At 38.0% G+C, this 27,978-nt stretch overlaps 2 protein-coding genes and 1 long non-coding RNA gene across 3 annotated transcripts in view; all 3 read left to right on the top strand.

The window, feature by feature from the left end:
* Positions 1–12: 12 nt before the first annotated feature.
* LOC113163065 lies at positions 13–15,395 on the top strand. Its single transcript, XR_003298869.1, has 3 exons — positions 13–76; positions 394–468; positions 15,284–15,395. It is a non-coding gene; the product is annotated as an uncharacterized LOC113163065 (long non-coding RNA).
* Positions 6,987–12,762, top strand: LOC113163064 (interferon gamma-like). The gene is made up of 4 exons (XM_026361384.1): positions 6,987–7,305; positions 8,206–8,277; positions 10,656–10,943; positions 11,547–12,762. Exons 1-4 carry the CDS (start codon positions 7,183–7,185, stop codon positions 11,688–11,690), a joined length of 627 nt encoding a protein of 208 aa, XP_026217169.1. The 5' UTR covers positions 6,987–7,182; the 3' UTR covers positions 11,691–12,762.
* A 2,083-nt stretch (positions 15,396–17,478) lies between the features above and the next one.
* Positions 17,479–27,978, top strand: part of zgc:161973 (F-box protein) — a 37,983-nt gene continuing 27,483 nt past the window's right edge. The window contains exon 1 of the mRNA XM_026362538.1: positions 17,479–17,538. Coding sequence (XP_026218323.1) covers positions 17,528–17,538 — 11 coding nt within the window. The 5' untranslated portion in view covers positions 17,479–17,527. The remainder of the gene's footprint in view (positions 17,539–27,978) is intronic.

The following is a 27,978-nucleotide window of genomic DNA, read 5'->3' as shown; positions in this document are numbered from 1 at the left end:
TGTTCTGTTCTCACAGCAGGTTAATGTCTTTCTAAAGGTGGAGACAGGAGCTGATGGCAGAGCTGGATTCAAACAGGTGAAGCATCGTGATAGAAATGTAAAACAACATTTTCTGTGTACTAAAGTTAATGTGAATAATTATTTTCTCTAAAGCTTCAAATTTTAAAATAGGTTATTAAAAACGTTTCAATCAATTAATAATGCACTGTGTAATATATCTGTACACAGTATTATTAAGCCACTGTCAGCAACATATCACAGAAAATTCATCTACTTTACTTGATTGAAAATTCAGTGAAGAAATGATTCACATTGTTTATTGTTAAATAGTAGTAGCCTAATGTGCTGTAGACAGTGTTTTTCTTAATTTTGATTTTCATAATTCAATTTAAGATGAGATGCAACCACCAGGCTCCGGACCAGAGAGGGAGGGAGCGCCTGATGAACATCAGGAGACACATCAGACAGGTACATATGATACCGACAGGTACCATCTGTAATGGCTGACTTTGAGCGCTGCTATCAAAAGGCCATACCACTTTAGCTATGTGCCTGTAATTGGTGACATCTAAAATCCACAAGCACAAATAAACAGCAGCAAAGTGCAGGTTGACAGGCTGAGAAAGCAAGTTGTAAGTAATGTTCTGACAAACCAGATTTGAATTATTTAAACATTGTTTTCAAATAACCTGGATGTATCAGATGTCTTAACATATGACACTCTTAATCTCAGGGTTGTGGGTTTGAGCCCTGCGTTGGCCCCAAGATCTTAGATCAGGATGGCCGAGCGGTGCGTTCAGGTCGCAGTAGTCGTAGTAGCACCAACATGACCACAATAGCAAAGAACACTTCTTAATTGAGAGATTACAGTTTTTCATTTTTAATCAACTGCAATTTAAATAAATGTTTTGACTTTGTCATTTATGGGTGTTGTGGCCAGAAACATACACAGTAATGAGCAGAAATAGAATTATTATGCAAAATGTAAAGGGGGGGCTTCTGTTCTTTCAACTGTACTTCTCCAATTATATTTTACTGGCTAACTGGTTTTATGTAATGGCAAACCAACACCAAGACAGCCCCAGCACAGTTCATTATTCAGTTTATTTTTGATTGAGTTTTATTACCATGGTTACCTGGTATTATTATTAGCAAATGTACTCATGTCTTGCAATGCTAATTTTATATTTCTTTGTTGTGAGTAAGTATAAAAGAAAACTGAAAAGAAAGACTATGGAAATAGTTTTGCTAGATCAACAAAGATAATAAGTTAATGATAACTTACACTTAAAATAACTGACATGACCATAGTTCATAATCAAAATGAAAAAGAAAGTAGGTGATCATTTAGAAGAAATGGGAGTCCTGCAGAGCTTCAGTAAAACATCAGCAGAAATTCAAAGATTAAAAGATCGTTAAAGATTTGGCTGGTATTTGAAAAGAAGCTGCTGTAAATTCCTCAAAACAGAAGCAAACATCACCTGTGAAACCTCTTCCTGTGTTTGTGCCTCTGTGTGAAGAGGGGATATCCATGTTGTGCGCGTATGTCTTTGACACCTGAATGTCAACACCAAAATCTACCTGTCTGCCTTCCTGTTTCATGCATTTCTGCTTCTCTGAGCTCAGCTACAACTCTGGCACCCAGTTTTACCAAGGTCAAATGTAAGAGGTTGTTTTATTTACCATCTGTATTCCTGTAGCAATGTTGAAATAGTGAAAAAGGGTGATAGAGTGGAAAAAAGAGGTTTGGCAGACAGGACAGGTGCATACAGTTATCTGTTATTTGAGGCATAGTTTGATTTGTTCCTTTAGAAAAGCTAACGTCGGCATCAACTGTTTTTCATCAGTCACACTGCGGTTAAACATATAGAATAAATGACACAATGATTTTTATCCTTACACCAACATTAGTCGATCTTATTGTTCACGATAATCCAGTCCTCTGCCCCTGATTCACGCAGTTCTTGGCTGCCACTCTGTAGCCAGTTCTTTGGTTGTCTAAATGTTTGGTTGTCCAGTGTTGCTACTGGAACTTACCAGTACAAATTCAACACAAGCGGTGTGAACACTCAAAAGCACAAATGCTAATTTTTCCATGCAGATATTTGCATGTTCACAGCACACCTTGTTTCAAAGAAGGTAAAACTGCCATGCTCTGCCCCTTAGAAGGTTTCTGTCCTACCATGAATTGACACTTTGATAGCCCCTCATTGCTTAGAATATATATTTAACTTTTGACACTTATAATAAAACAATTACAATAATAAATGAATAAAACAACTTGAACATCATCCCAATGTGATGGAGGGAAGGTTGTGATTTGGGTCTACTTTGCCGCCTCTGAACCTGGACCACAATGAAGTTTTTCAAGACTGTTTCACTTACTTTCTCCACCATCACTCTGCGTGTTTAATAGGCGTGGTTGATAAATATTGATATTTGTAACTTTGGTGAAGCTCTGATCACATTTCATGATCAGTTCATGTAGAAAACCAGGAAAACTGTGCCATTACCTTTTCTTGTAACTGTAAGAAGGTGAACAGTGGCTGCAAAATGATGAACAAGACATTGTATTGAAATCCACTTGAGTGACATCTGAATGTGTGTTGCAGTGGATAAAACTCAAGGTTTTCTACAACTTCAATGTACATTTTATAGTGTCATGTGGCTTGTTTCCAGCTTATCGCTACGTAAAATAAATATAAATTCCAACAGATTTTTCACACATTGTAGATTTGTAAGAATTTGTGGATTATGCAGAGTTAATCGAGTTTTTGTGCAGAATTTTAGCAGACTCACTTTACTTGGTGAGAAAATCTGCTGATTTCAGTGCCTCTATTGAAATAGACTGCTGGTCCAACAAAAGTAAATGGTAAATGTTCTGCACTTATATAGTGCTTTTCTACTTAACTGGTTTTCAAAGCGCTTTACACTGCATCTCATTCACCCATTCATACACACCCCCACACACTGATGGCAGTTGCCCCCGGTGCAACTACCCGCAACTTAGGGTTCAGCATGTTGCCCAAGGACACTTTGCCATGTGACATGACAGCTGGGAATCAAACCACCAATCCTATGATTGGCAGACAACTGCTCTACCTATTGAGCCACAGCCACCCACAAAGTCACACACTCTAATAGATCGTTTGACCACCTTTAGCTTTGATGGTACGCATTTGCCGTGGCATCGTTTCAATAAGCTTCTGCAATGTCACAACATTTATTCCGTCAAAAGTTGCATTCATTTGTCTCCAAGAAGAATTGATGATGGGAGAGTCGGATGCTGCTCTCAGTCTTCTCCAGCACATCCCAAAGATTCTCAATGGGGTTAAGGTCTGGACTCTGTGGTGGACAATCCATGTGTGAAAATGATGTTTCCTGCTCCCTGAACCACTCTTTCACAATTTGAGCCTGATGAATCCTTGTGGTATCATTTTGGAATATGTCTGTGACATCAGGAAATAAAAAACCCACTGATTAATAACCTGGTCATTCAGTATATTCAGGTAGTCAGCTGACCTCATTTTTTGGACACCTAACGTTGCTGAACCTAGACCTGACCAACTGTAGCAGCCCCAGATCATAGCACTGCCCCCACAGGCTTGTACAGTAGACACTAGACATGATGGGTGCATCACTTCACCGACTCTCTCCTTACCCTGATGCTCCATCACTCTGGAACAGGTGGCTCTTTTTTTTTTTTTCTTTATTGTGCAATTTGTTTTTTTGTTTTTTTTTTGCAACCATATTGCTTGAATCACATTGAACCTTCTATGTTTAAATCTTGTCAGAACCAAAAAAATATTTATCTATAAAAATATCACAAGCTCAAAAAGAGCCCATTTGAACCACATTGCTCTTTTTTATTTGGTCAGATGTTTGTCATTCCAGCATCACACTTACTATAAGACCTTTTCTCTGAAGCATGGGTCCTCCTTCAGTTTCAATTTCTTTAGTTTTCACCTTTCAGTAGGTTTTTTCCCACCTCCTTTCTGCTGTAATCATTGTGAGGACAGTTTTGTTGTTAGTTGATTGGATTTTATTTAGATAAAGGTAGTCGGGGGTGTTAGCCGTTCATTTGTCATTACATTAGGCCAAAGGTCTAGGGAATGTGTAAATATATAAATAGGTCTGTGAAGCTGACAAGAAAAGCTGCGTACTTTTTTCAATTTCCTTTTAACTAACTACTTACTAGAAACACCTCACACCCACCCAGTATTTGCATCAGGACCTTATTTCCTGCCCTCATCTCAATTGTCACGCCCTTTAATATTCTTTAAATTATGAGAGTTTACCATAATTTAATTTGTAATGTGCAGTTAATGCAGTTTTTCTTTTGTTTAATATATCCCATGTTTAATTTCTTTCATAAAAATAGAGCAGTTTTATTATTTTTAGCCTATTGGTGGAATCTGTTACTAAAACTATTTCTGCATTCATCAATTTTACTTGTTTATTCCTCAATTATAAACAGAATCAGTTACTTTGTGCTATTACTGGTTTATTCATTACCGAAACTCTTCCTATTATTTCATCATGCTAGGTTTTACCTAGCTTTACCTTCAGCAAATGATCCGGACTTTTAACTGGTTATTACAGCTGTTTATTTATTACTCTCAGTTATCAATACTGTTTAATTACATTAACCTATTATAGCTTTCTATTAATTACTTTCAGCTAACTATCCCAACTGTTCATCTAAAATCTTTGTGGCTGGAATGTGATGAGGTCTCTGTGCGGGAGACTGGGGTTTGAATCCCGGCTGTGGCCCCCCTCCAGTAGGGGTCCTTAGGCAAAACCTCCTTACACTCACCCTGCCTTTGCCTTGTACCTCACTTGTAAGTCGCTTTGGATTAAAGCATCTGCCACATGACTAAATGTAAATGTAAATCTTTGAGTTATTTCTGATGCTGTTATTTAATTGTATCAGTTTCAACATCTGTGTTTTTACAAAATCTCCAAGTAACCGAGTAATGTGTCATGTTAATGTGTTGTGAGTAACGTAGATGGATGGGCAGGTGTTCTTAGGATTATTTGTCCAGTTTATTTTCCTCCTTAACACAAATGTGGACATTGTTATGTTTATCACACAGCTTGCCAATGACATGCGTGGCTGGCAGCTGTCTTCCAGAGCTCTGCCAATAGCTGTTTATGTTTCTGTTTCAAACCTTTTAGTGAATACCACATTAAACTCAGAAGAGTCATGTCAGCTTTTAGCTGGCTAACCATACTAACCAGAGCTATCAGAACGTGTTTAGCAAACTTTCTGACGGTAGCTTTGTTTTGCTGCACTTTCCCCTCACCGTGCTATTGCTGCTTTTGCAAAAGAATTAAATGTAATTTTTATAATTTATCTAACATTATATGTAAATGTGTATACATGCATACAAAATATCACAGGAAAGCAGCTTCTGAGCCATGATAAATAGAATTCCTGCACAGACCCTGATCAGACATGTCAGCCGTGTCACTGAGAGTAGATAAAGTCAGGTGCAGCAAGAATATCAGCTCCATTAGCTGGTGCATTTTTTTAAATTACTTTTCATCCTTTAGTATTTAAAATTTAAGTATTATAATATAAGTGTATCATAACCCTAAATAAAAAGAACATATTTAGCTTAATTTGAAGATGCACAAGTCAACGGTTGAAAAATATAATTAGATCATTTAGATTAAAAGTGAAAGAAGCATTCAGCATTAAATGTAGTAGAATAGAACCGATCAGTGCTAAACTGGTTTTATTTATCTATTAATTGCCGTTTATCTGGGGTCGGTTTGTGGTGGTTTGAGCCACCAAGTAGTCTTGATGCCCTCTGCCTAGCCACATTTTCTGGCTTTTACTGGAGGATGCAAGGTGGTGCAAGGTGCTCGTAGGCCAGATGGAGAATCCATCCACTGATCTGAGAATCAGAGGTGACTCTACTCCCAGGTCCCTTCACATGTCCTAAGTTAGTACTTCGTCCGAGTCTGGCCACCGTATGGAGGAACCCTATTTCGCCCACGTATGTTCATGGTCTGTTTAGCATAGATGAGGTTTGCCACATAGATTGACTGGTAAATGATTTGCCCTCTGGCTCAGCTTCCTCTTCACAAGAATGGTTCAGCTTAATGCCCACATTACTTCTAATGCTGCATCACTCTGCTGGTTGTTATCAGTAGGTAACATGATCCAGCGATACTTCAACTTTTTCACTTGCGGTCCAAGTAGTTTGCTTTTATTTTCTGAATACAAACCCCACATAGATCATTATCTGTTGGTCTGTCTCTTTGTCTTCCATAGTGATTTCATCCACTGTGGGTATAAAATACTAAAAATAAAAGAGTCGTGCAGCGAGGAAACTACTGAACATTAGAATAAAAATGGAACCTGAAGATTTAAATCCTTCCTTGTAAGGATGTTTTTTATAAAGATTTTCATTTTTAGGGGAAACTATTGAGCTGACAGCGTTTGTCGTCCCCCAGAAACTTTATCATACTCCTGTTTAGATACGAATTATCGGAAATCTTCAGAGTTCCTAGTGAAACAATAGGTGCAAAAGATTGCTCAGCTTTTGTAATGGTTTCCATTACTGTTCTGTTGGATCAAATGATTTCCGACGCAGGCTGCAGCCTAAGCGTTCCAGGTACCGCGCTTTCCATTGGCATCTGTTTAAACCTTAGTACTTTCTGCAGAGTTGCATGCAAGTGCAGGCCTCTGTCAGAAATCATTGAATTTCCAGTATGACCAGTAAAGCCATTAAAAGAAAATCTTAGGTTTTCGTGAATTTTAGCAATGAGCTGATGATTTGTGTTTTACATGCATGAGTGGGAGACCCCTCACCCAGTTCTATGAAGTTTGGTGATTTAAAGGAAACTGCACAACCACAGTTTTCACACCTAGATCATGACTGCATCACCCTCTCTCTCTCCTCTGTCTCTCTGCGCCTTTGCCCTGAGTTATAAATAAAAGCTTTCATGACAAGTCAAACAGTTTGAGCCAGGTTCAGGCAAGAGACACAACTGTCAGGCATTCAGTCAAACCAACTGATCATCTGTTACACCAGTTTTTACTTGGCTGTCCTTCGTTTTCTGCCTCGCTCCGAGAAGGATTGAAAACCAGCATTCATATCGGGACCTGACAAGCTTGGGAATCGAACCGTCGAGTCAAGTGGACGGAGTGTAACATTAGCAAGTGGTGATATGAAGGTTGCAACGGCAAGGGCAGTGGTTTGTCTGTCCCTCTGGCTGTCTGTGTGTCAGGTCAGCGGGTTTCACATCCCTGCAAAGATGAACAGAACCATCCAGAACCTACTGCAGCACTATGTGAGTACTATCAATACTACTTCTCGTAGCACTGCTAATGCTTGTGTAGTATCAGTCTTTGTAGAAGTACAAATACAGATGCTCGCTTACTGTTTCCTCCTACTGTTGCTTTCTCACTCTGATGCTCTCACCACAACCACACATGCGCAAAAACTTCATTTGGTAGGTTAGACTGTTGTTAAGTAACGCAGAGGACAACAGAGTCACCGTCTTTAATGCTGTATTCAGTGGCATTCTTACTCAGGATATTTGAACATTGGCTGCTTAATATTCATTTTAATACAAAACACAACCCTATTAGCATTCATTTTTTATATTTTCTGTTTATGTTAAGACAACCGAGCTATTTCACGAATTGCTTTGCAACAGATGATCCAATAATAGATATCTGATCCTTGAATGCACCAACAAAAAACTGTTTATGTCCAGGAAATATAAATGCAATGTAAGAAATTGCATTACATTGACTGCTTTTGAGTATATTAAAAAGGGCAGCTTGCAGAAAGGTCAACATTTACATTGTCTTTTCACATATTTGATTGTCTTTTAATAAGTTACTAATAATACAACATATTAATCCTACATTCCACACTGTCTTTGAATGCAGCATCAAAGAGTTAATGCATTAATGTGATTATTTTCAGTTGTAGCTTATGTATATTGATTGTTTATTTTCTATTGGATAATGTACTGATGACCTGTACAGAACCTCATTAATTAAATACTGTTATTTAACATTTTATGTCTGATTATGTTCCAAGCAGCATTGCGAAGTTTACAGAATCTGTATTTATTGGCTTATTCCTTAACTAAATGCTTGCATTATGCTTTAAAAGAAAAAAGAGTTGATTTAAACTAAATGTGACCTGAGAAACAATTGTTTCTTTATCTCTTTTGCAGAAAATTTCACCTAAAGAGAGATTTAATGGGAAGCCAGTGTTTTCCAGAGAACCACTGGATGGCAACATGCAGGTAAATAAAAGTCAAGTTGATCCTTTAACAGGTTCGATTCTGCAGATCTGCATTAGAAACGAAGTTTGCTCCAAATTATGCTGGTCAGGCACCCCATTGTCTCAAACTGCTCGCAAATCCAAAATTCAACCGTAATCTTAGAATAATGGTTCTGCAGGAAATTCGTAGTCCTGATTATGTTTCATGTCTATGTGATAATTTCGAGCTAATGTTTGGAAGCAGTTAGTCTGCTTAGCATAAAGTCTGGAAGCAATAAGAAGCGGCTAGCCTTTCTTTGTGCCAAGATGAACCTACCAGCACGTCAAAAGCTGATGAATTGGTATCGTGTGGTCTCTTATCTATTCAATCTTTACACAATGTAAAATTCAAATTTTGTGGTTTCAGGCAGAGTTTCAAACTGGAAGTATTTCTTGACACTAGCACTTCGAAGCATCTTCCCAGTACTTCTATGTAGTTTCTTCAGCTGTAGAACAAATTGCTACATACCACGTTTACAGTCACAGACTTTTGTCTGATTTGGTTTATTGTTTTTGGACTTTAAAGCCAGCCTAGCTGTTTTCCAGTCAATGTGCTAAGCTAGACTTTTCTTCGAGTCTCGAGTCCAGCTCCTTATGTAGTGCACAAATCATTGTAGCATTAGTGTTGTTGTGCAACTCTTAAAAAGAATGCTATGTATTATAGCTACAAGAAGCTTATTTGCCAACACTATCTTTCATGTGTAAAATTAGGTTGTTGTCTGCACTCAGCATAGGAAAGACAGTTTAAAAAGGACTGCAGTATCATAGATTCAGGCTCTTTGAGGTGATTTGGGATATTTAATGTCTGAAAAGATATAGATAACATAGCATTTCTAGCATTTCATAAAAAGGGAGTGTTAATTCAGAGTTCATTATATACACATGGCTGCTTTAAAGATCCTTTTCATGCACTTCTGTTGAGCTCCACCATCTTTATCTAATGTCTAGTCACTGAGTCAGCAGTTGGCTTGTTTTCCTTGGTTTCAACCTGTCACTTAACACATTCTGTAGTGCTTTGGAGTTTACATTGAGGTTTTTGTGGGTTTTGTCCTGCTGATTTTGCATTATGCAGCCTTTGTGCATCTATTCTCAGACTCTAAATGAAACTTTCACTCTTCAGCAATTATGATGCAAAAGCAGTTCATGGTCTGAGTACTAGGCTCCAACTCAAATATTAACCTAAGGATCTTTGTTATATCCTACAGTGTTTCACTTGATTGTTTGATGTGAAGATAATACTCAACTAAGATAAGATTCAAGGGCATGCATTGTAATCTAGGTTAGGCTACCAATGACTGCAGGTTTCACTGGTCACTGGTCCATGCTGGAGACTTGACGATATAGAAGTAAACTAAATAAATAGGATATAATTCAGATTTAAATCTGAGGATTTTAAACTGGAATGCCAATTTAAACTTGTTTCCTGATCAAGTCCATCCACTGTCAAACAGATTATTATATAATGACTATATAAAGCCAGTAATTGAACTGAGTAGACATAAGCCTAAGGGGTGGTATGCAGAGATAGGAGCATACATAGAGAAATTTGCATTTTGCACCTACTTGAAGCCCACTCACCACACATACTTCTTTGGATTTTCCCATTTTGTTTTTCCCCTCAACCCAACACTACAGGAACAGGAGTTTTATTTAAACATTTTTTAATTTGTTCCACTTCAGATCCCTCCTCTAACTCATCTGAGGGGAAACATCACTTTCTGCTACCAACCACCCACAGTCTGCCATGTAGACTGAATATCAAACTGTTGCTTCCCGGTGAAAACCACGTTTTTCGTGTTTCAGATCACATGGAGGATTACATCATTTTCCAAATTCCACTTAAATGTATTAAAACAGTTTAATCAGGTGTATCATAAAACATTTTTGTAACTTCTAAAATTCAGGAGAGGGTTTAACAATATTGGCACATTCCAATTAAATTTGAGATTTGGATTAATGGATAAGATGATCTGACCTTGACCTCTCACCCCTAAGTTATTGCATTCAAATGAGTTTTAGACCTCGTCTAGCATTGAGCAACGCTAGAGTGTGTGATTCATGTTTCACAGTCACTGAGTAGCCTTCCTCTCTAAGGCCTACTCTACGCTTATATTAACTCCTATGTGGGAAACCACAGAATTTTTCCACTTTGTCAATGGTTCAGCACCTCGTGACTTGTACCAGTTTATCAAAATAGAGAAGAGCAGTTTGTCTTTCATTTAAATACCATACCATCAGGTTTTGACTTAATTGTCTTTCTTTTATTCCTTTTTCTATTCAAAGATTTGCTTTCACAGAGTTAAATTTTGGCGTCAACAGAAACTAAATGTAACAACTTGCCTTTGTGTTTCCTTTACTCAGGTAAAGAGGGTGTTTATGGGTGGTGTTTTGGAGACATATGAGAAGCTGCTTAGCAAGATGTTGGAAGAGCTGCCCACCCCAAGTCCTCAGACGACTGGGAGCAAAGACCGTCCTGCCTCAGATGTCATTCCAGCCCCCGGCACTGCCAATGGGGCCAGATCGGAAGCAGGTGGAGATGTCAGAAAGGGGCTGAGCGACATACTGGAAATGGTCCAGAAACTGAGGAAACACAACTACCAGGACTTGGAGAAGCTTATGCAGGGACTGCATTCCCTAAAACACGTCCAGGTAGAGAGACATAGCCCACAGCCTGACTGTTGTAGATTTAACAAAGGCTTAAGGGAGGTTTATAATTGGCTTTTCACAGAGGTACAGGTTTCTAAAAGGTAGGTTTATGGATTGAGGTAAGGCTTGTGGTAGGTGAGGTGAATTTTGAGATTCTTTGTAGTTAGGCCTAAGTAGAGACCTCATGCAGCGTTTTAATTAGAGCTTATTAAAGGTCTGTGTAAGGCTTAGAGCAGATTTTGACCATGGTGTAAGGAATGTTGGTGTTGAGTTTAGAGGTGAGGTCGAAAGCAGGTTTATGTCTTACAGAGGGTTTAAAGCATGGTTCTTGGACTAACACAGCTAGTAACAGCTTAAAGTAAAGCTTATTCCAGCTTTGTGCAAGATTTACGAAGGGTTAACTTAGAGCTTAAACTAAGGCTGCTGATTTCCCTCATATAAGGTTTATGTAAAGCTTAAAGTTAGTCATTTAAATCCTCCAGAAGCCTTTTTGGAAGTCCCACCAAGACTATGTGAAGCCTCCATAAGCTGTTACTGTGACAACTGTTGCTGTTGGATACTGTAGAGTTAATGTACAATTTCTCTTCTTCTTTCTGCTTCCTCAAGATGAATAATGCTGTTGTCCAGAGCAAAGCATTGTGGGAGCTGCCGTGGCTGTATGAAGAAGCAAGCTCATTGTCTGAGATCCAGATGCGGAGAAGACGAAGACGGCGGCAAGCACGGAAGCTCAAAGCTCATCAGAGAGCCTGAAACACGAGGAAGCAGAACAACGCCAACTGAGACGGCAACAAGCTCAAAGGCAAAAACTATGCTAGTTAAAATATCATTACAGGACCAAGAACATCCAGACAAACCAAAGTGACTGTTTAAATTATTTTTTTACTATTTAAGAGATTATAATGTTATATTATGTTATGTTATAATGTTTCATAGATATTGATGTTCATAGATGACAGTAGCTTTAGTGTAATAAAATATTGTTTGTTTTGTAAAATTTAAATAGGGTATGATACTTGAAAGTAGTTTAGTGGTTTGATTATCTAATCAGTGTCACCTGATTGCAGATGATTTAATGCTCAGAAATTCAACTATTTAGCAATAATATTTATTATTAAGCAGATCAGGTTTGAGACTAAGCTAATTATATTTATTTTTATTGTAAATTACATATATAGTATTTTTAATTCTTAAACTCTTCGATGCACTCTGATTGCACAGTGGTGAGAAAGTTGAAATCCTGGCCAGTTGTAAAGTGGCATGCGACATTTATGTTTTCACATATGAGCTATTGTATTTACAGTAGTTCACATGTGAAATGTCAAAGATATGCATGTTTCTACCGTATTGTTTTTACAGAAAAACAAAAAAAAGTGAATTAATCAAATTGAAATATACACATATACAGATATACAATATTACATGTTAAATTCCCATACAATACAATTCACCTATGAAATGCCTTTTGTGGGTTTTTCACATATATATTATAACAAAAATATAACATGTTTACTCGAAAGTAGTTTTGCATTTGATTGAATGAATAAATCATGTTTTATCAGTGGCAAAAAAATACTAGATTGTAATGACGAATTGTGCAATCGTCGTCACCACCACTGTATTGCTTAAGAGAAATGATGATGTTTACAGTACAAAGTACATCAGACTTTAACACTGATGTACCTTAATGTACTAAAATACTCTGTGAATCTGTAGTAAAACTATATTCTTCAGGGATTTTTGTATTTTACTGAATGCAATGTAATTTCTAATTTATTTTTATATTTATTTATGTCACTTTTGATTATTTATTATGTATTTATTAATTGGCGTTTTAATAAAACAATGATGTGCATTTCAGATTTGTTGTTTTGTCTTGATTCTTCTTATTGTTTTCAGAAAAGATCACATTTGGGTCTAATAAGTGTTTATTCAATTTATTCTTGACACGTTTGTCTTCAAAGCTAACAACTAAAAGTTGCAAAATTGTAGTGTACAAAAAGTAGAAATCTAAAAATCTACATTTATACAAAAACAGGTAAATCTGCTCATTTGGGGTGACATGTTGGTAGAGCAGTCGTCTATAAAGCCCAGGGACAGTAGTTCAACTCCCAGTTCCTCCTGGGTACATATCGAGGTGTCCTTCGACACATCGACACCCTATAGTATCGCTGTGCACCTCTGCTGCAGAGGTCTAAACAACAATTTCCCCTGGGAGATCAATAAAGTACGTCATTATTAATAGTTAAAGATCTTGTAATATGGTCAAAAATATGCTCAAGAAAGAGATTGGTCACTACCTGCAATCCACAGGTCAATATTGGCTTGATTACACAGCTAGATACATGCAAATGTTGTATGCATACTGTGATAGCTAATTTAAGGTGTTTTTATTAATGTGCATGAAGCCAGAGGATTTATCCTTGGGTTATTCCACACGTCACTTTGTCTGATTGGGTGTTGTTTCTGCATTTATCACGTGACACACATCGGCCCTTACAGCCCCAAGCCCTAAAAAAGAGTCTATACTATTTTCTGAAAATCACAAATCTAAAGTCTAAAAGAGCTGTAGGATAATTTTATTCCCAACTCATTTGTGGGGAGCTAAAAGGAACAAAAAAAAAAAACAAAATGGCAGAGACCACAAAACATGGCTATAAAAATGTGTTAATGTCCCACTGACAAATTTGTGTAGTTGGAATCTGGAAGAATAAAAAGCTTGTCAGCCTATGTGTCACTTTTGTAGTAATTTATTGTCCCTGTTCTGTTGATTATTCTGTTTAACACATCTATGGTTTGGGTCCATTGAGTAGCGAAGTAAAGACCAGTGCATTGATCCCTCTTGGGTTTCTGCTCCAACTTATACATTTCTTTTCATACTACAATTGAATATGCTTACAATGAGAGATTACACACGTGCACTACTAAACTTATGGCGACCCCTCACAACAAGCAATAGCAATGAATGGTACATACATGTGGTTCCTGGCAGTAGGTGCACAGACTTATGTTTTTTGGATATTGTCATTTTATTGTTCATGTTCTGCATGGACACTCTCCGGCTTAGTCCAGTTTAAATCTCGCAGACATGCAGAAAACGTGACTTGATACATAAAACTTACTGTACAACTAAACCTTATAGGCCTTATACTTTTTATATATGCTATGCTGTTTCCTCTTACACTGTGAACTTGAACTATAAGATGTGTAGAAATGAAATGTGTCTTTGGAACTCCTAACAACTCATAATCCTCTGAAACATGATGAGGAGATAAGCCCACACCACTTTTTTGATGATTGCAAAGCACACAGATTGGAAGCTGGTTAGATCTTAACCTGTGTGTTGTGTCTGTTACACTTTTCATATGTTTGTTATGCAGAAGTTATTTTAACTGGCAGAGTTATTATAACTGTGATAAGCATTATAGAGTACAGAAAAGAACATGAATTTCGGTGCTAGTTTACTTTCCCCTATTGCTTAAAGGCTCAAAATACAGACAACTATGAAAAAGAGAAAAGTAAAACTTGATGACTCCACGTTGACCAACACTCTGTTTTTACTGTTGCCAGAAGCAGCGGACAGACTTTTCTGGTTGATATAAAGATTTTAATACTTATATACTACAGCTAATAACTGCTGCTATTCAGTGTTGTGTTGAAGCTCAGAAACTGTGATCCTCTGCAGACAGACAGGTGGGCCAGGGTATTTCTGCCGTTTAGACCCCCGCCCTCCCTCCAGCCCACAGCTGTGACGCCACTTCCTGTGACATCACTTCTAGTAAATAGCAGTTAGCTTTCTTTTACTGTAACTGCAACCTTACCCACAATGCACCCTGAATGCTCTGTGTGTATTGTGTGAGGCTGTGACTTCTAAGAACCCGAAGCTGTGCTTCCCCACAGCAGCTGGAGATGCAGCGCTGTTTGTTTGTGGTCAATAAACTTACAGGGAGTTCTCAACCATTCTACACATTGTAGGAGACAGACAGAGAAAAACAAGCAAACAATAAACCCTTTTTGTATATTTCTTTAAAGAAATAAATAATCTTTTATCTTGTTTAACAATAGCATATATAATGTTAAGGTATTAACAGTCAGACCTACACATCAGATGCAGCTTCTCGAAGTAGGTTTTCTCTAGCAGGACATTTGTTGTGGTGATGTGGTGCAAAACCAGTTATGATACTGTCATACAACAAACACTGATATACAACAAAAGAATCATATAGACTATATATAATATTCAGTCATACATAGAATATAAATTAAGAATGAATGTGCAAAATGCAAAATACAGCAATATAGAAGTTAATTTGATGTATCAGTTGACAAACTGTGTCTGTTTCTAGGTCTTGTTGGTGATTTCTGCAGCAGTCAGCATGGATTACCAAACAAGCTTATCCTGCAAAGGTCTAGGGGACCCCTAACCTGTTGATCCACGCAGCGTGTGTTGTATAATGTAAGTGCAAATATTTCTTTAGTTTCAAATTCACAGAGCTTAGTTAATACACTCACAAAGACCACGATGACATAAATATGGCCACTGTCACAAATGATATGACAAATATGAATATGCAATTGATACCATGTGCACAGACAAGTATGCAATCTACAAGTCTGACTGTAGTCACAAGTCCAAGCACTTTCTTTAAACCTCTCTTTCTGCATAAACATGAGTTTAATGTTATACATTGAATTCCAGGTTATTTGGTACACCAAGCTAAAACAAGTAGCTATTACTGGCAACAATTTGTCATCAGACAGCTTAAAGGCGGCATGATATGCACTTTCTTTGGTAAATGATAAGAACAGGACTAAATAAAGACAGTGACTCATGGTCTGTATGTTATTTAGTCTCTAACCACTCTCTGAATGCGAATGAATGCATTACCCAAAATGCTGAATTAATCCTTTAGAGAGTTGGCCTTTGTCTTATGGTCATGATTCTGTCTATCATTGCTATCAGTAATAAAAGGATTATATTCACCTACTGAATTGGCCAGATTAAAAAACTCTTTTACGTTCTATTCAGAGACTTTAATTGTTCTGCCAAGTACAATTACAAATTGTACGTTACAATTGGACGTTACATTTGGACGTCCAAATGTAGTGGACGTTACATTTTTATATATACTAAATACTCTATATATTATATGTGTGGAATGGTGATGGGATGTAAATGTTAATTCCGGATTTTGTGGTTTGATGTTACTGTTGTGAAGCTGAGTAAGTATAGAGTTGTGAAGCTGAGTAAGTATAGAGTCCCAAAGCTTGTGGTCCCAAAGCTTGTGGTAAACTATTTTGGATGCTGGCTAATACACTTGGTTTTCGAGAGTTTTTTCAAAAGGCTGTGACGTCCATCTCTTCAGTCTATGACTGACTATCGGTTTTAGGCTCCTACACTACAGTGTTCTGCCCACTCTCTTGGTTAACTGCAAGAATATCAAATTTTGCAGGAGCACTCACACCAACGCCAACCACCACAGCAACGCTAACACTAGCTGTGCTGGAGAAACACCGGCCTCAGCACAAACACAGAACCAGCAATAGGGAAAGAGCACCTGATGTATATTTGCTTGACTACAAAGAATGCAGTTTTTATTTGTAGAAAAAAAAACTAAACACTGTATATATCCATTCTGCTTACTACACACTACCACTTGGCTCATCAGTTTCTTCATCCCACAGCTGTAAGGTGGCATAAAATAATTCAATTCAATTCAATTTTATTTGTAGAGCGCTTTTTACAATTGACATTGTCACAAAGCAGCTTTACACAACCAAAGAACAGTACATGAACAGTGTATGTGTATGAGTCATAATAATGTGATTGTCCCTGATGAGCAAGCCGAGGGCGACAGTGGCAAGGAAAAACTCCCTGAGAAGGCAACAGGAAGAAACCTTGAGAGGAACCAGACTCAACAGGGAACCCATCCTCATATGGGTGATTACATGCTGTGTAGGCAGCAGTCCAGTATAACAGTGAAAGTCTTTTAAGTTAATATGGAGTCCAGTTAGTTATTGCAGGCAGACTTGTTCCATTCCTTGACTATCGAGCGTTGAGTCGAGACCTCCAAGAAACAGCTTCCGACGTCCGCCGAGGCCGGGACCGACATCATAGTAGCTTGTGACCAATCCAGTCTCCAAACGCATCCCAAAGGGCAAACGGTGGATCCAGGCGACGAGATCTCCAGCCAGAAGTTGGGCATCAGGACGAGTTAGACAGGTCCAGAGGGCAAAGGGTGGAATGACGTGTAGCTCGACAGAGAGACAGGAAGAGGGAGAAGAGAGAGGGAGAGGGAAAGAGAGAGGAGAGATTGCAGTTAGTTGTAATAATAAATTCACCTACTTTGAAACTGCCATCTGTTTAAATATAGAAACTATCCAATGACAAAAACTAAATAACAAGACTGGAGGTGGTAAATGATGTGGCAGAGGTATACAGTAAATGAGCACTTTGATGAGTAGATAAAGACACTGGCTCACAGTCTACACTTGATTTTGTCTTTTAGAAAGAGAGTGACAATACGTTACTTATCCGGATTGTTGAATTATGCCTGTAAAAACATGGACTGCGATCTTATAGTTATGCTATGCTGTCATGGTAAGAACAACATTACACTCACTAATTGAATTGCATGTCAGGGAACAGCGGTTGTTTTTCTGAATTTATGAGACTGTAGTTGTTTTAAAACATCCAAGTATATTTGGATGTCATCTGCATAATTATGATTTATATATATATATATATATATATATATATATATATATATATATATATATATATATATATATATAACTTAGTTTGCATAATGAATACATGTAAAAATTAAAGAGGCCCAATTATTGAGCCTTGAGGATTGCCACACAACACTAGTTTATTTAGCTCCACATTAAATTTTTACTGATACAAATTAAATGACAACAAGAGCTCTGCATGATATCGCATTTTGTTTTTTGCAGCTTGTGCTCCATGCTACTTGCCTACAGCAAAGTAGCTTTTTTATTTATATGACGATAAAATCAAATGATTAAAAATCATAAATAAAGTTATTATTATTAAAATATGTGGCTGACAGTTGAGAACTTAGACAAGTTGCTAGTAATCGCTGTACTTATATACATATATTTCTGCTTTAGATTGGGGGGTTAATGAGGGGGTGGACTACTGCAACAATAAAGGGCACTTTAGCAGGATAGTGATGGAAACCATGACGACACACTGAGAAACACTGGGAGTCAACTTTTACCCCCCGCCTCTTTCAGTGGTTCGCTCTGAGTGTGTGTCTTGATGTTGATGTGTGGGTTTCAGGGTGAGTCAGCATGTTGCAGATGCTACTGCAGGAGAAAGGTTTTGCATGTCTATAAATGTCAGATGAGACTTTGGCAGAATTTACTCACAGCTCTTTACTGTTGCTGGTGCAGACAGTCTGCAGGGATGCATGATGAAGAGTTGACCCATAAGTACATACACTGTATTTTAGCCTCCAATCAGCTTCTTTAGTTTTGTGCTGTCGGTAGCGCAACTTAACTGTGACAGTGCATGTTGGAAGGTTGCGCTTGCAAGAAAGGAAACCGCCACAGGTGGTGTTTAATTAGCAGCACTGAGAAAGCTAATGTCATGCTTTTCTCTGCATTTATTTGATAGGTTTTTATTAGAGCTGCCTTTCTGCGAAATCAAGTGTGTTTAGTGGGACAAAAATAGGTATCAACTGCAAAAAATGTTGGTAACAAAGATAAAGAATCTGCATTTAAAGGCTGTATTTAGGCATTTAGGTGTTGCTCTGAGCTAAGTGCTAACATATTGATGTTAGCAAGTGTAATGTTTACCATGTTCACCATATTATTTCACTATGGTAACTTGCTAACATTTGCTAATTAGCACTCAACTAAAAGTACAACAGAGGCTGAAAGGTGATGCTAGAAGGGAATCAGCAAGGTTGTTGAGGTTAACATGAACGATGAGCAAAATTCCTTAGAAAAAAGTCAATGTTTCCTGCACAGAAATTCTTCTGACTATGTTGATCTGTTTGTTTTGCTATTGCGAGTGTACTGACAAGCTTTAATTACAATAGATCTGTGGTGTCTCAATAAGCAGGAATGCAGTTCCACTTTTCAGTAGCAACATTCACCTTATAGTAATAAGTTGCATCAGTTTCTAAAGACCCCCGTTTCCTTGAACAATTTCTGTGGACTCCCAGTTAAAAATTGTGATGTGACAACATGAGTTGTTGTTATTAGCTTCGCTATCCTTACTACACAGGCTTCTTACAAACTGGCTATGAGCTTCGAAGAGCTGAGTCTTTGAGGCTGACGGAGTTGACAGATGCAGCTTTCCATGGTCAGGTTTGTGGTCAGTGTGTTTGTGTGAGAGAGAGTGTGGCTGAGCAAATCAATGCACTGTGATGCATTTATTATTTAAACATGTAGTGAATGTCATTGTGGATGTGGGAATGTGTATATTCAGATGTAGCTCAACCAAAATCAGCAGCCCATTGGTGCCATGTGATGTCTGCTGTGAGTCAGTTAGTTTTCATTGAGAATGGTGAGAGAACAGAGAAAACGGACCAATAAATAATCAAAATAAATCCAAACAGCTTCACTTGTGAAGCGAATGTTTCTCTGACTGTTTACAAGCAGGAAGTGACACACAGGGACACTGTCTTAACCACTGAGACAAGATTGAAAGATAAGAAGGTGATGAAGTGAGAAATAGGAATACCAGAGAAATTACACAGAAAGAAAGATGAGCTCTGTTTATTCTTATATATATAATTTCAGTTGATGTGCAGGCAGGTTGTTGTGCTAGTGACAGACTTGACCAAAGTAGAAAATAATACAAATCCCTATCAAGTGAAACTGCCAAATTCATCAATTTACTTGACAGGACAAGTTTTTAATTTAGTTGCAGGGACCACACAAGCTATGCTAGCTTCCTCTCTGTCTCTGTGTCCTGTTGTCAGATGTGATTATATATTTACTGGAAGATTGTGCATCAGTTTCTTGTATTGACATGGTTGGCATACGATATTCAGCAGTCCCAGATGAGCTTTGTACTATTTCACATGTATGGAAGAATAATAAAACTGTGCTGTGAAATATCAGTTATTTAGGGTTGTTAGAATAACAAAGGATCAAATATAAATAAATCAGATCTGGGCCACTTCGGGATATGCTCCTATATCCGGTTCATATCTGATCTCTGCCTCACAGTCCAGTAAAATAAGCATGGAGACAAAGGGGGAGTGGAGAGGAAGGTTTACATTTGTTGGACATTCATGGAGAAAGTTAAATTCAAGAGGAACTGGATCAGACTGTAACTACGTTTTTGAGAAATTGCTTGATTTGACTGGTGCAGAAATGATGTTGTTGTTTTCATGTGACTCTCATTTCAGTTTAGGAACACAACGGTGTTCACGTGTACAGATTGTGAAGCAGCAGCATTGAAAAGATTAAGAGAGTTTAATCCTTGAGGCCACATTGACACAGACATAAACTGCCATTCACTTGGATGGGGAGGTGTGAATGTGTGTCACAACTTAAGATAGAACAGTTCTGTTTGAAAGATAATGTCTCAATCATCTTCAATTGTCTCAATGCTACGTGTAAACACGGCCCTACGCAGACCTGTCTTTGTGACACTGAGACAGCGTTTTTAAGGTCCATTTGTCACCTAGTGTTTTATAGTTTTAGTCAAAATGCTGACTGTTCAAAGAGACAAAGAGCATTATGGCGTATTGTCATTAAACACATGTACACACAGAGCTCATTAACGTATCACACTGAAACAAACTGTGGCATTTCCATGAAGTTATGTTGTTTCCTGTTGCAGAGGAAGTGTTTAGTGGGTTCACAGCAACCACACACACAAAGTTGTGTTTTAAATCACACTGATAGTATGCAAAAGTAAAGAGCAGAAATAAGAGAGCATATCATGTATGACAAGACCATATCTTAACTCAAGCTTCAATTAACAGCTTTATCCAGGAGCTTCAGCATGCATCTCAGTCTTCCTCATTATTTGGAATTCAAGTTGTACCACAGACATGTCAGTTGTTTTATGCCAGGAATTCACTTCTGAATTTGAATATCAACTAAAAAGAACTGTAATTCATCATTTAGAAAATACAATAACACTATTTTATTATTATTAAGTTATATATTTGACAAAAAAGTCAATCATTTATTTATTTATCAGTATGAAGGACCTGGGTTTGAATCCAGCGGTCGGCCTGGTGCATTTCTGATGGATTTTCTCCTGTTACTCGAACGTCCTCCAGAGTCCAAAGACGTGCACGTTAGGTTAATTGATGACTTAACCATAGGAGTGAATGTTTGTCTTTCTCTACACTGTATGTCAGCCCTGTGATAAACAGGGGAACAGTAATCTAAAATAGAGATTACTTTGGATGAACTTTAGAAAGAATGTGGACCACTGCTTTTATTTTGAAAACTATGTAAAGGAAGAAGCCTGTGCAATGAATTTCCCTTTACCAGCATCAAAATTGACTTCTTTGAAAGTTAGCTCCTACCAAGGTGAAAAATCTGTGTGCTACATGTCTTTAAAGGGAAAGTTAAAGTTGACTAAAGTTACAGGACAGAATAAAACATGATTTGTGGGAGGGAATTTTGCCATTGTTGGTGCGTCTGGTGGTTGCAGATATAAAACAACTGTCCAGTCATAGCTGCTTCCTTCTGCGTCTTTCAGCCGCTCCTTTTAGCCAAACGTGGATGATCCACCTCACTCTGTTCTCTGTTACAACCTTCTCCTTGGCCTTCCTCTCTGCACATGCCCAGATGATCTAAATCCTGTACTTAATCTTAAATATTTAAACTCGCCTCCCCCACCTTCTCTCTCAGTTATGCACAATTTAGATGCCCTTTCTAACACAACCCTTCCTATTTATTGTGGGAATGGCGTGGGTGCCTAAAATAGTGTAATGCAGTATACTGTATAACTTCCTGCAGTGCAGTAGAGTCCAGATTATGCTACAACATTAACCCTGAATATTTTAAACTGCTGAAATTTTCTTTGCATTTGTTTTTGTCTTCAGAAATACAGAAAGATTTTCTAACTTGAGGATGCTGTTAAAGTGTAATGTGACAGCAAGAGTAGTAATAATAATAATACATTGATTTAAAGAGCACTTTTCTAAACAAGTGTTTCACATAAAAAAGAGAATAACGATCAGGAAAAGACATGAACAATAAAGTATGAAACAACAACAACAACAACAACAATCAACTATAGTTCCAAAAGAAAGTTGGAAGAAAATCTATCAAAATCTAAACAAACCAACATAAACCAAACCAGTAAAACATTCTGGGAGCCGGTGTTAATGAGTGCTATGCTGCAATTTCTCTAATGGTCACTAGATGTCACTAAAACTGTGTTTGTCTGTGTTTTAAACAGCGCGTGTTGAGATTTATAAACTGTACTGACTGTTACTGAAGGAGACTTTGGTATTTACTGTAAACCTCTTTTCTTTTCTATCTTCAGACTCTGCAGAGTCAAATCAGATCAAAGCCAGAGGCTTTAACTGGTCTAACAAGGTGCTTGAAGATATAAAATGTGACTGATAGTCCTCTGAAATCAGAAGTCACTGTTCTTAAAGGCCCACTTACCTGGTTTTTAAATGTAGTTTACTGTTTGTTATGGTGGTGGCACTAGAAGAAAGGTCGTGGGGTCATGAATAATAAATACAAAACAGCTTCAGGAGCAGGAACTTAACCGTGAGTGTATGTTGACAACATTGTTTGGTAGTGTTATCTGATATTTGGTGACACTTTCAGATAAAATGTATTCTGAGTAACTTTACTGACTAACTAATTAATTTACTGTCACTGATGTCGTGCGGTTGAACATAAACTCAAAGACTGTGCTGACATCGAGTGGACGCTCTCTGCACCTACAACCAGAACAGAAGTGACGTGAAGGAAACACATTCAAATATAGAATAGATCAAAATGTCTACTGTAGATAGATAAATACATATAATATAGATCATTCTACTCATGATTATGCAACATGAGAAGAAGAAGCTTACGCACACATGATACTTAGATAAATTAATATTAACATCACTTCATTAATATAGTAAAGTCTATAACCTGGTTTTATTTATTTGCCCAAGTACTATTAGTATATACAGTATTTTGAAACTGATTAACACTACATTAATGCGCAAATTAATATTGTAATATAACTTTCAAGTTGGTGGTTTAAAGGTATGATACTGTATAATATTGAATCATGAAGTGTACAAACTATTTTTTGGTTTATGTCATAGTTACTACAATTTTTAAAAAGTGCCTCAGTAACAAAAATATCAAGGTGAGATACAGGTACAACTGAATTTTGTAGTTACTGTGTTTTACATCATAATCGTATCCATCCAATAGTGTCCATAACAGTATCACTGTTGTTATGGATGCTGGATGTGTTACCTGCAATGATTCTGCTGCCGTGTACAGTTTTTGCAGTGTTGTTGTTGCAGTGGCTTCTTTCAGCCACTAGATGAAAGCAGAGGATTCAGATTAAGTTAAATGCAGCTCTGGAGGTTCAGGCTTCATTCAGGCTTTGATTAAAAACTGGTCTTGATAGATTCAGATATGCAACAGTTTTCATATCAATGTCCGTAAGAGCAGATCATGACTGTGATGGAGGTCTTAAAACCATCCTACATGTGTGCCTCCTCTAAGTCTGGATTCTGTTCTGGTCCTGCTGTTTTGGCTCATTCTTCTATTGCGGTACCAGCGCAAGTCTTCAGTCTCCCTCCTTGGAAATGACTCATCTGTGCACTGGCCTCCTCCCATTTGCTCTGTGCCACCAGTTTACCTGCCGGCATCACCACCTGACTCTGCTTCACCGACTGTACCTGCACACCTGGACTCAGTCTCAGCCCATTGACATAATGTACGATTGAGTTACCTATGTTCTACCTACGTAGCCTGTTACAAGTCGTCTTTTAGCTGTTTTGGATTTTGGACTCACCTGTTCACCTGTTCAGATCTGTTTTTTCCCCATCTTATTTCCTGGACTCCCTGATTAGATATCTGGACTCATCTCTCGTCTGCTTCCTTTTGGACTGTATATACTATTAGTATGTCACATTCGGACATTGTGTATGACCTCTGCCTGCATCATGATTGTGTCTGTGTGTATGTTCCTGTGAGTATGTTCCAGACTAAAACTCACCTGAAGCATCAGGTGACCTGGAGTAACAGACCAGGGTGGTAGCTGCATACTGTGTGTTGGCAACGCTTCAACAGAACAAAAACACTGTACCTTTCTGCTGTATGTGTGAATAGATCATTTAACTGGACAGTTGGTCAGGAGCTCTCAAACATTACTATCAACCAACGGCAGGTCAGAGCGAGTGTGTGTGAGAGACGGTTGTATGATGAAGAGAGAAGCTGGAAATAAACTGACCTCTGGCCCGACAAATCTGACACCATCTGAACACACACACACACACACACACACACACACACACACACACACACACACACACACACACACACACACACACACAGTTTTCCATTAGTCCTGAACTCAAAGACCCTCAGAGCAGATGAGTTAGAACCTGCTGGAGTCTATATTCAATTATACAGTGAGAGTGAGGGACTGGGTTTGTATTTTTAGGGTTTCAAACTGTCTGCAGAAAGTGAAAAGAAACAGTAAGTTAGACGGGACTGGAGAAGGGTTAGATTTGATTGAGACACAGTTTCAAGTGGATTGAAGTGGTGTAGAGTTGTAGAGATGTACTGCAGCTGTAGTGGCCTGAATACATCTAAAGTTAAATCCTTTGCAAGTGGTATTTCCATTTTATATGTACTTTTACTGCACAATTGACAGGTAAATACTGTACTTTTACTCCACTACATTTATCTGGCTTAAATTAAATGGATGTTTCTGATTAAGTCTCCTTGAATTAGTTCATTAATTAAACTTAATAAGAACTGAACATGTTGGATTTCTGCAGAAACCTGATTTCAAAACTAGACTGGACTCAAATATTTATTAACTCAACACTATTATGTTTAAAACACTTGGATTGTATTAGTTAAACTAGTACAAGTACTTCATAGTAAATCATTTGAAGTTGCAATTGTAGAAGGCAAGAGGCGTCACATCATGTGTTGACGCAAACACTGATCAGAACATCTGGCACCAACGTCCACTTGAGCTGTTTAAAATGAATGTGGACACGTGCATGTAACCAGCAACATGTAGTAACTAGTTGGTGGAGGCATAAAAGTTGGAGGCAGTAATCCTAGTTGTACTTTTACATAAGTATTGAGTGTATCAAGATGAGTCTGTTTGAAATGTGTAATGTGTTTGAAAATGGTAACGTTTAAAGCTGGTCACAGGTGGATTAGAACAGACTGATGGTATCAAATAGAATAAAGAATAAACATTGAACAAATGTTGAAAAGTGTCACTAGGAAAAGTGTTTGGTCAAAACATCACAGTTACTGTGGCAACGTAAACAAGTCACCAGTCACTGGTAACCATGGCAGCAGCACTGCACTACTGCATCCCTCTCTGCTTCCTCTTCATTATGTTGGTCTGTAGGTTAGACCCCCCCCCACCTTACCTGCTCAGGTAACAGCTCATCATTTTATAAAGCTCCTTTCTCCTTTAACTTTACTTTATAGTAATTTAAAGCTAAACAATTAGAAAAATCAACAAGCTTCCACTGAGTTTGACTTCCACTGAATTTACTTTCTACAGGTCAGTTTATCCAGAACAGAGGGAGACTTCAGTGTGTTTTCACTAGATTCTGAGCAAATGTTCCCACCAGACTCCATTCAGCTCAGACACCACACACACACACACACACACACACACACACACACATACACATACACACACACACACACACAAACACACAAAGCAGTTTGTGTTGTTGATGTAACCTAAACCACACACACCTGTCGACCCTGACCCTCTGTGTAGCTCCTGGCTGGTTCCCGTCAAAGCCGTCTGTTCATTTGGTACCTAAAGTAAAAATTAAACAATAAAAAAAAAACATTCAGTATTAATTTTAAAAACACATAAAATAAAGTTAATAGGTATAAAAACAAAAAAACTCTGGAGGGCCGGATGAGGGCGTTGGAGGATATCTCTACTAAGAAACAAACCAGTGTTTTCATAGAATAAAACTGTTTATGTTTATGTACTACATTGTACAGTAACAACATTAACGTGGACCCAGAATTCCTCAGAGCTAGTCACACTGTGTCAGGTTACCTGTGTGTCTGCGAATGTCACAACCTCCTGCTGAGCTCTGAGCTGCATCCACTTTTAAATAGACACACACACCTTCAGGTCCATGTGTCTGAGGTGAATCTCATTTGTTTGACATCAGAGCTGCAGCTGCACAAGACGTCACGGTGAAACCTCCGGCGTCGACAGTGGAAACAGGCTGAACCCAAGAATCCAGATTAACCCACATCAGTGTCAGTTTAGTGTGGATGAGCCCTGAGGTGTTTACTGACTCAGCAGTGACTCAGGACACTGTTACATTAATGCTCTGTGACGGAGGTTTGTCCACATTCACATAGGAACACAACACAAACAGTTATAATAAACCCAGAAACTCTGCATAATGTAGAGATGATAAAGTTTCATGTAATGTGATGTGCAGACAGGAGATCGAGTGTTTCAGTATTTCATTTGTGAGACATTCAAGGGTTTCTCCTTGTGGTTGTTTTGCATCTGTTAATGGTTCTTTCATTCTTGTAGTTTTGAGTTGCTTTGGAGTACTTCTGGGTCTTGATGCATCTCTTTTTTTGTGTATTTGCTGTCATTTTATGTCTGTAGCAGCTTTTATTCTATTCATTTACAATGACTTTGTGGTGATTTAGCATCTCTGTCTCTTTCAGGTTGGTCTGTGTGTAGTTGTGGTGGTTTTGCATCTCTTTGCTGTAGTTTTTAGTTTCGCTAGAATACAAAATGCTTTTCTGACTTAGTTAAATACTTAAATATATTTTATTTTCATTTACTACAAAGCATTTACTACAAGACTATGACTTCATCGACTCTTCAGTAGTGGTTTTAGCTGAACACTGTGACGTCCCTGTTGTCCCTGTGTTGTTCTAAATCCATGACACAGCTGCACTCCACCTGCTGACTCACCTGGGTCTCTCGCACTCTGATTGGCTGACCTGGCTGGATGGGTGGAGCTGGTTAAACTGTTTATTTTGGAGTATATTACATTACATGGTCTTCATCAATAGTTATTAGCAGTTATATTATGGGTAACATCCTGGACAACCTGCCCTTGAGCCAGGCAGCAGCAGCTCAGAGCGAGCTGCTCTGAGAACTTAGCCTGTTAGCTTCATGCTAGCGTCTATAATTAGCAGCTGTGTCCTTCCTGCTAATCTTCCCGCTTCCTAATAAGGAACACAGCTGCTCCAATCACATGGCTGCCCCTCGTTACCATGACAAACTAATTATCTTGTCAATGACAGAGAAAAAGAAAGTAAGTGTGAAAAAGAGGAAATGTTCATGTATGAGAGCAGATGTGCATGGGTGAAAAACTGTGACAGACGTGATGTCTCTATGTAAAGAAACCAGTGGGAGCTGACCGCAGCACGAGGTCTTACTGTGTGTTTGAGTGTTTACACCTCGGTGACACTCTCAGAGACTTTCTGTGAAATATTAATGCTCTATTCACGCTGTTCTGAACACCACAAAACAGACTCGCACGTGTTTAGTTGGATGTCATGGCTGCAACAGTCTGATTAAACTCAGATTCAATTAATTTATTGATTTTGATTAAGATGATATATTCTGATAGGACTCAGAAATGTGATGTCCATGTGATTAACTTCATGATAGTAAAACAGAATAATGTAAAAACTTATATGAGAATATTGCATTAGAAATGTAGAGATTTGGGTTTATGTATTTGTAGTATCTATTTGTCCTGATCGATCCTTCATGTCATCGTTTCAACCACTCTTTCCTGGGACGACTACATTCTTTTTAGAAAAGTGTTATTTTTAGTCTTATATCCGGTGTGTTTATGAGTGT

This window comes from Anabas testudineus, chromosome 23, assembly GCF_900324465.2.
Source record: "Anabas testudineus chromosome 23, fAnaTes1.2, whole genome shotgun sequence".
NCBI classification, from domain to species: domain Eukaryota; kingdom Metazoa; phylum Chordata; class Actinopteri; order Anabantiformes; family Anabantidae; genus Anabas; species Anabas testudineus.
Note: the sequence above shows the minus strand (reverse complement) of the source record. Positions and strands in the feature narration are given on the sequence as shown.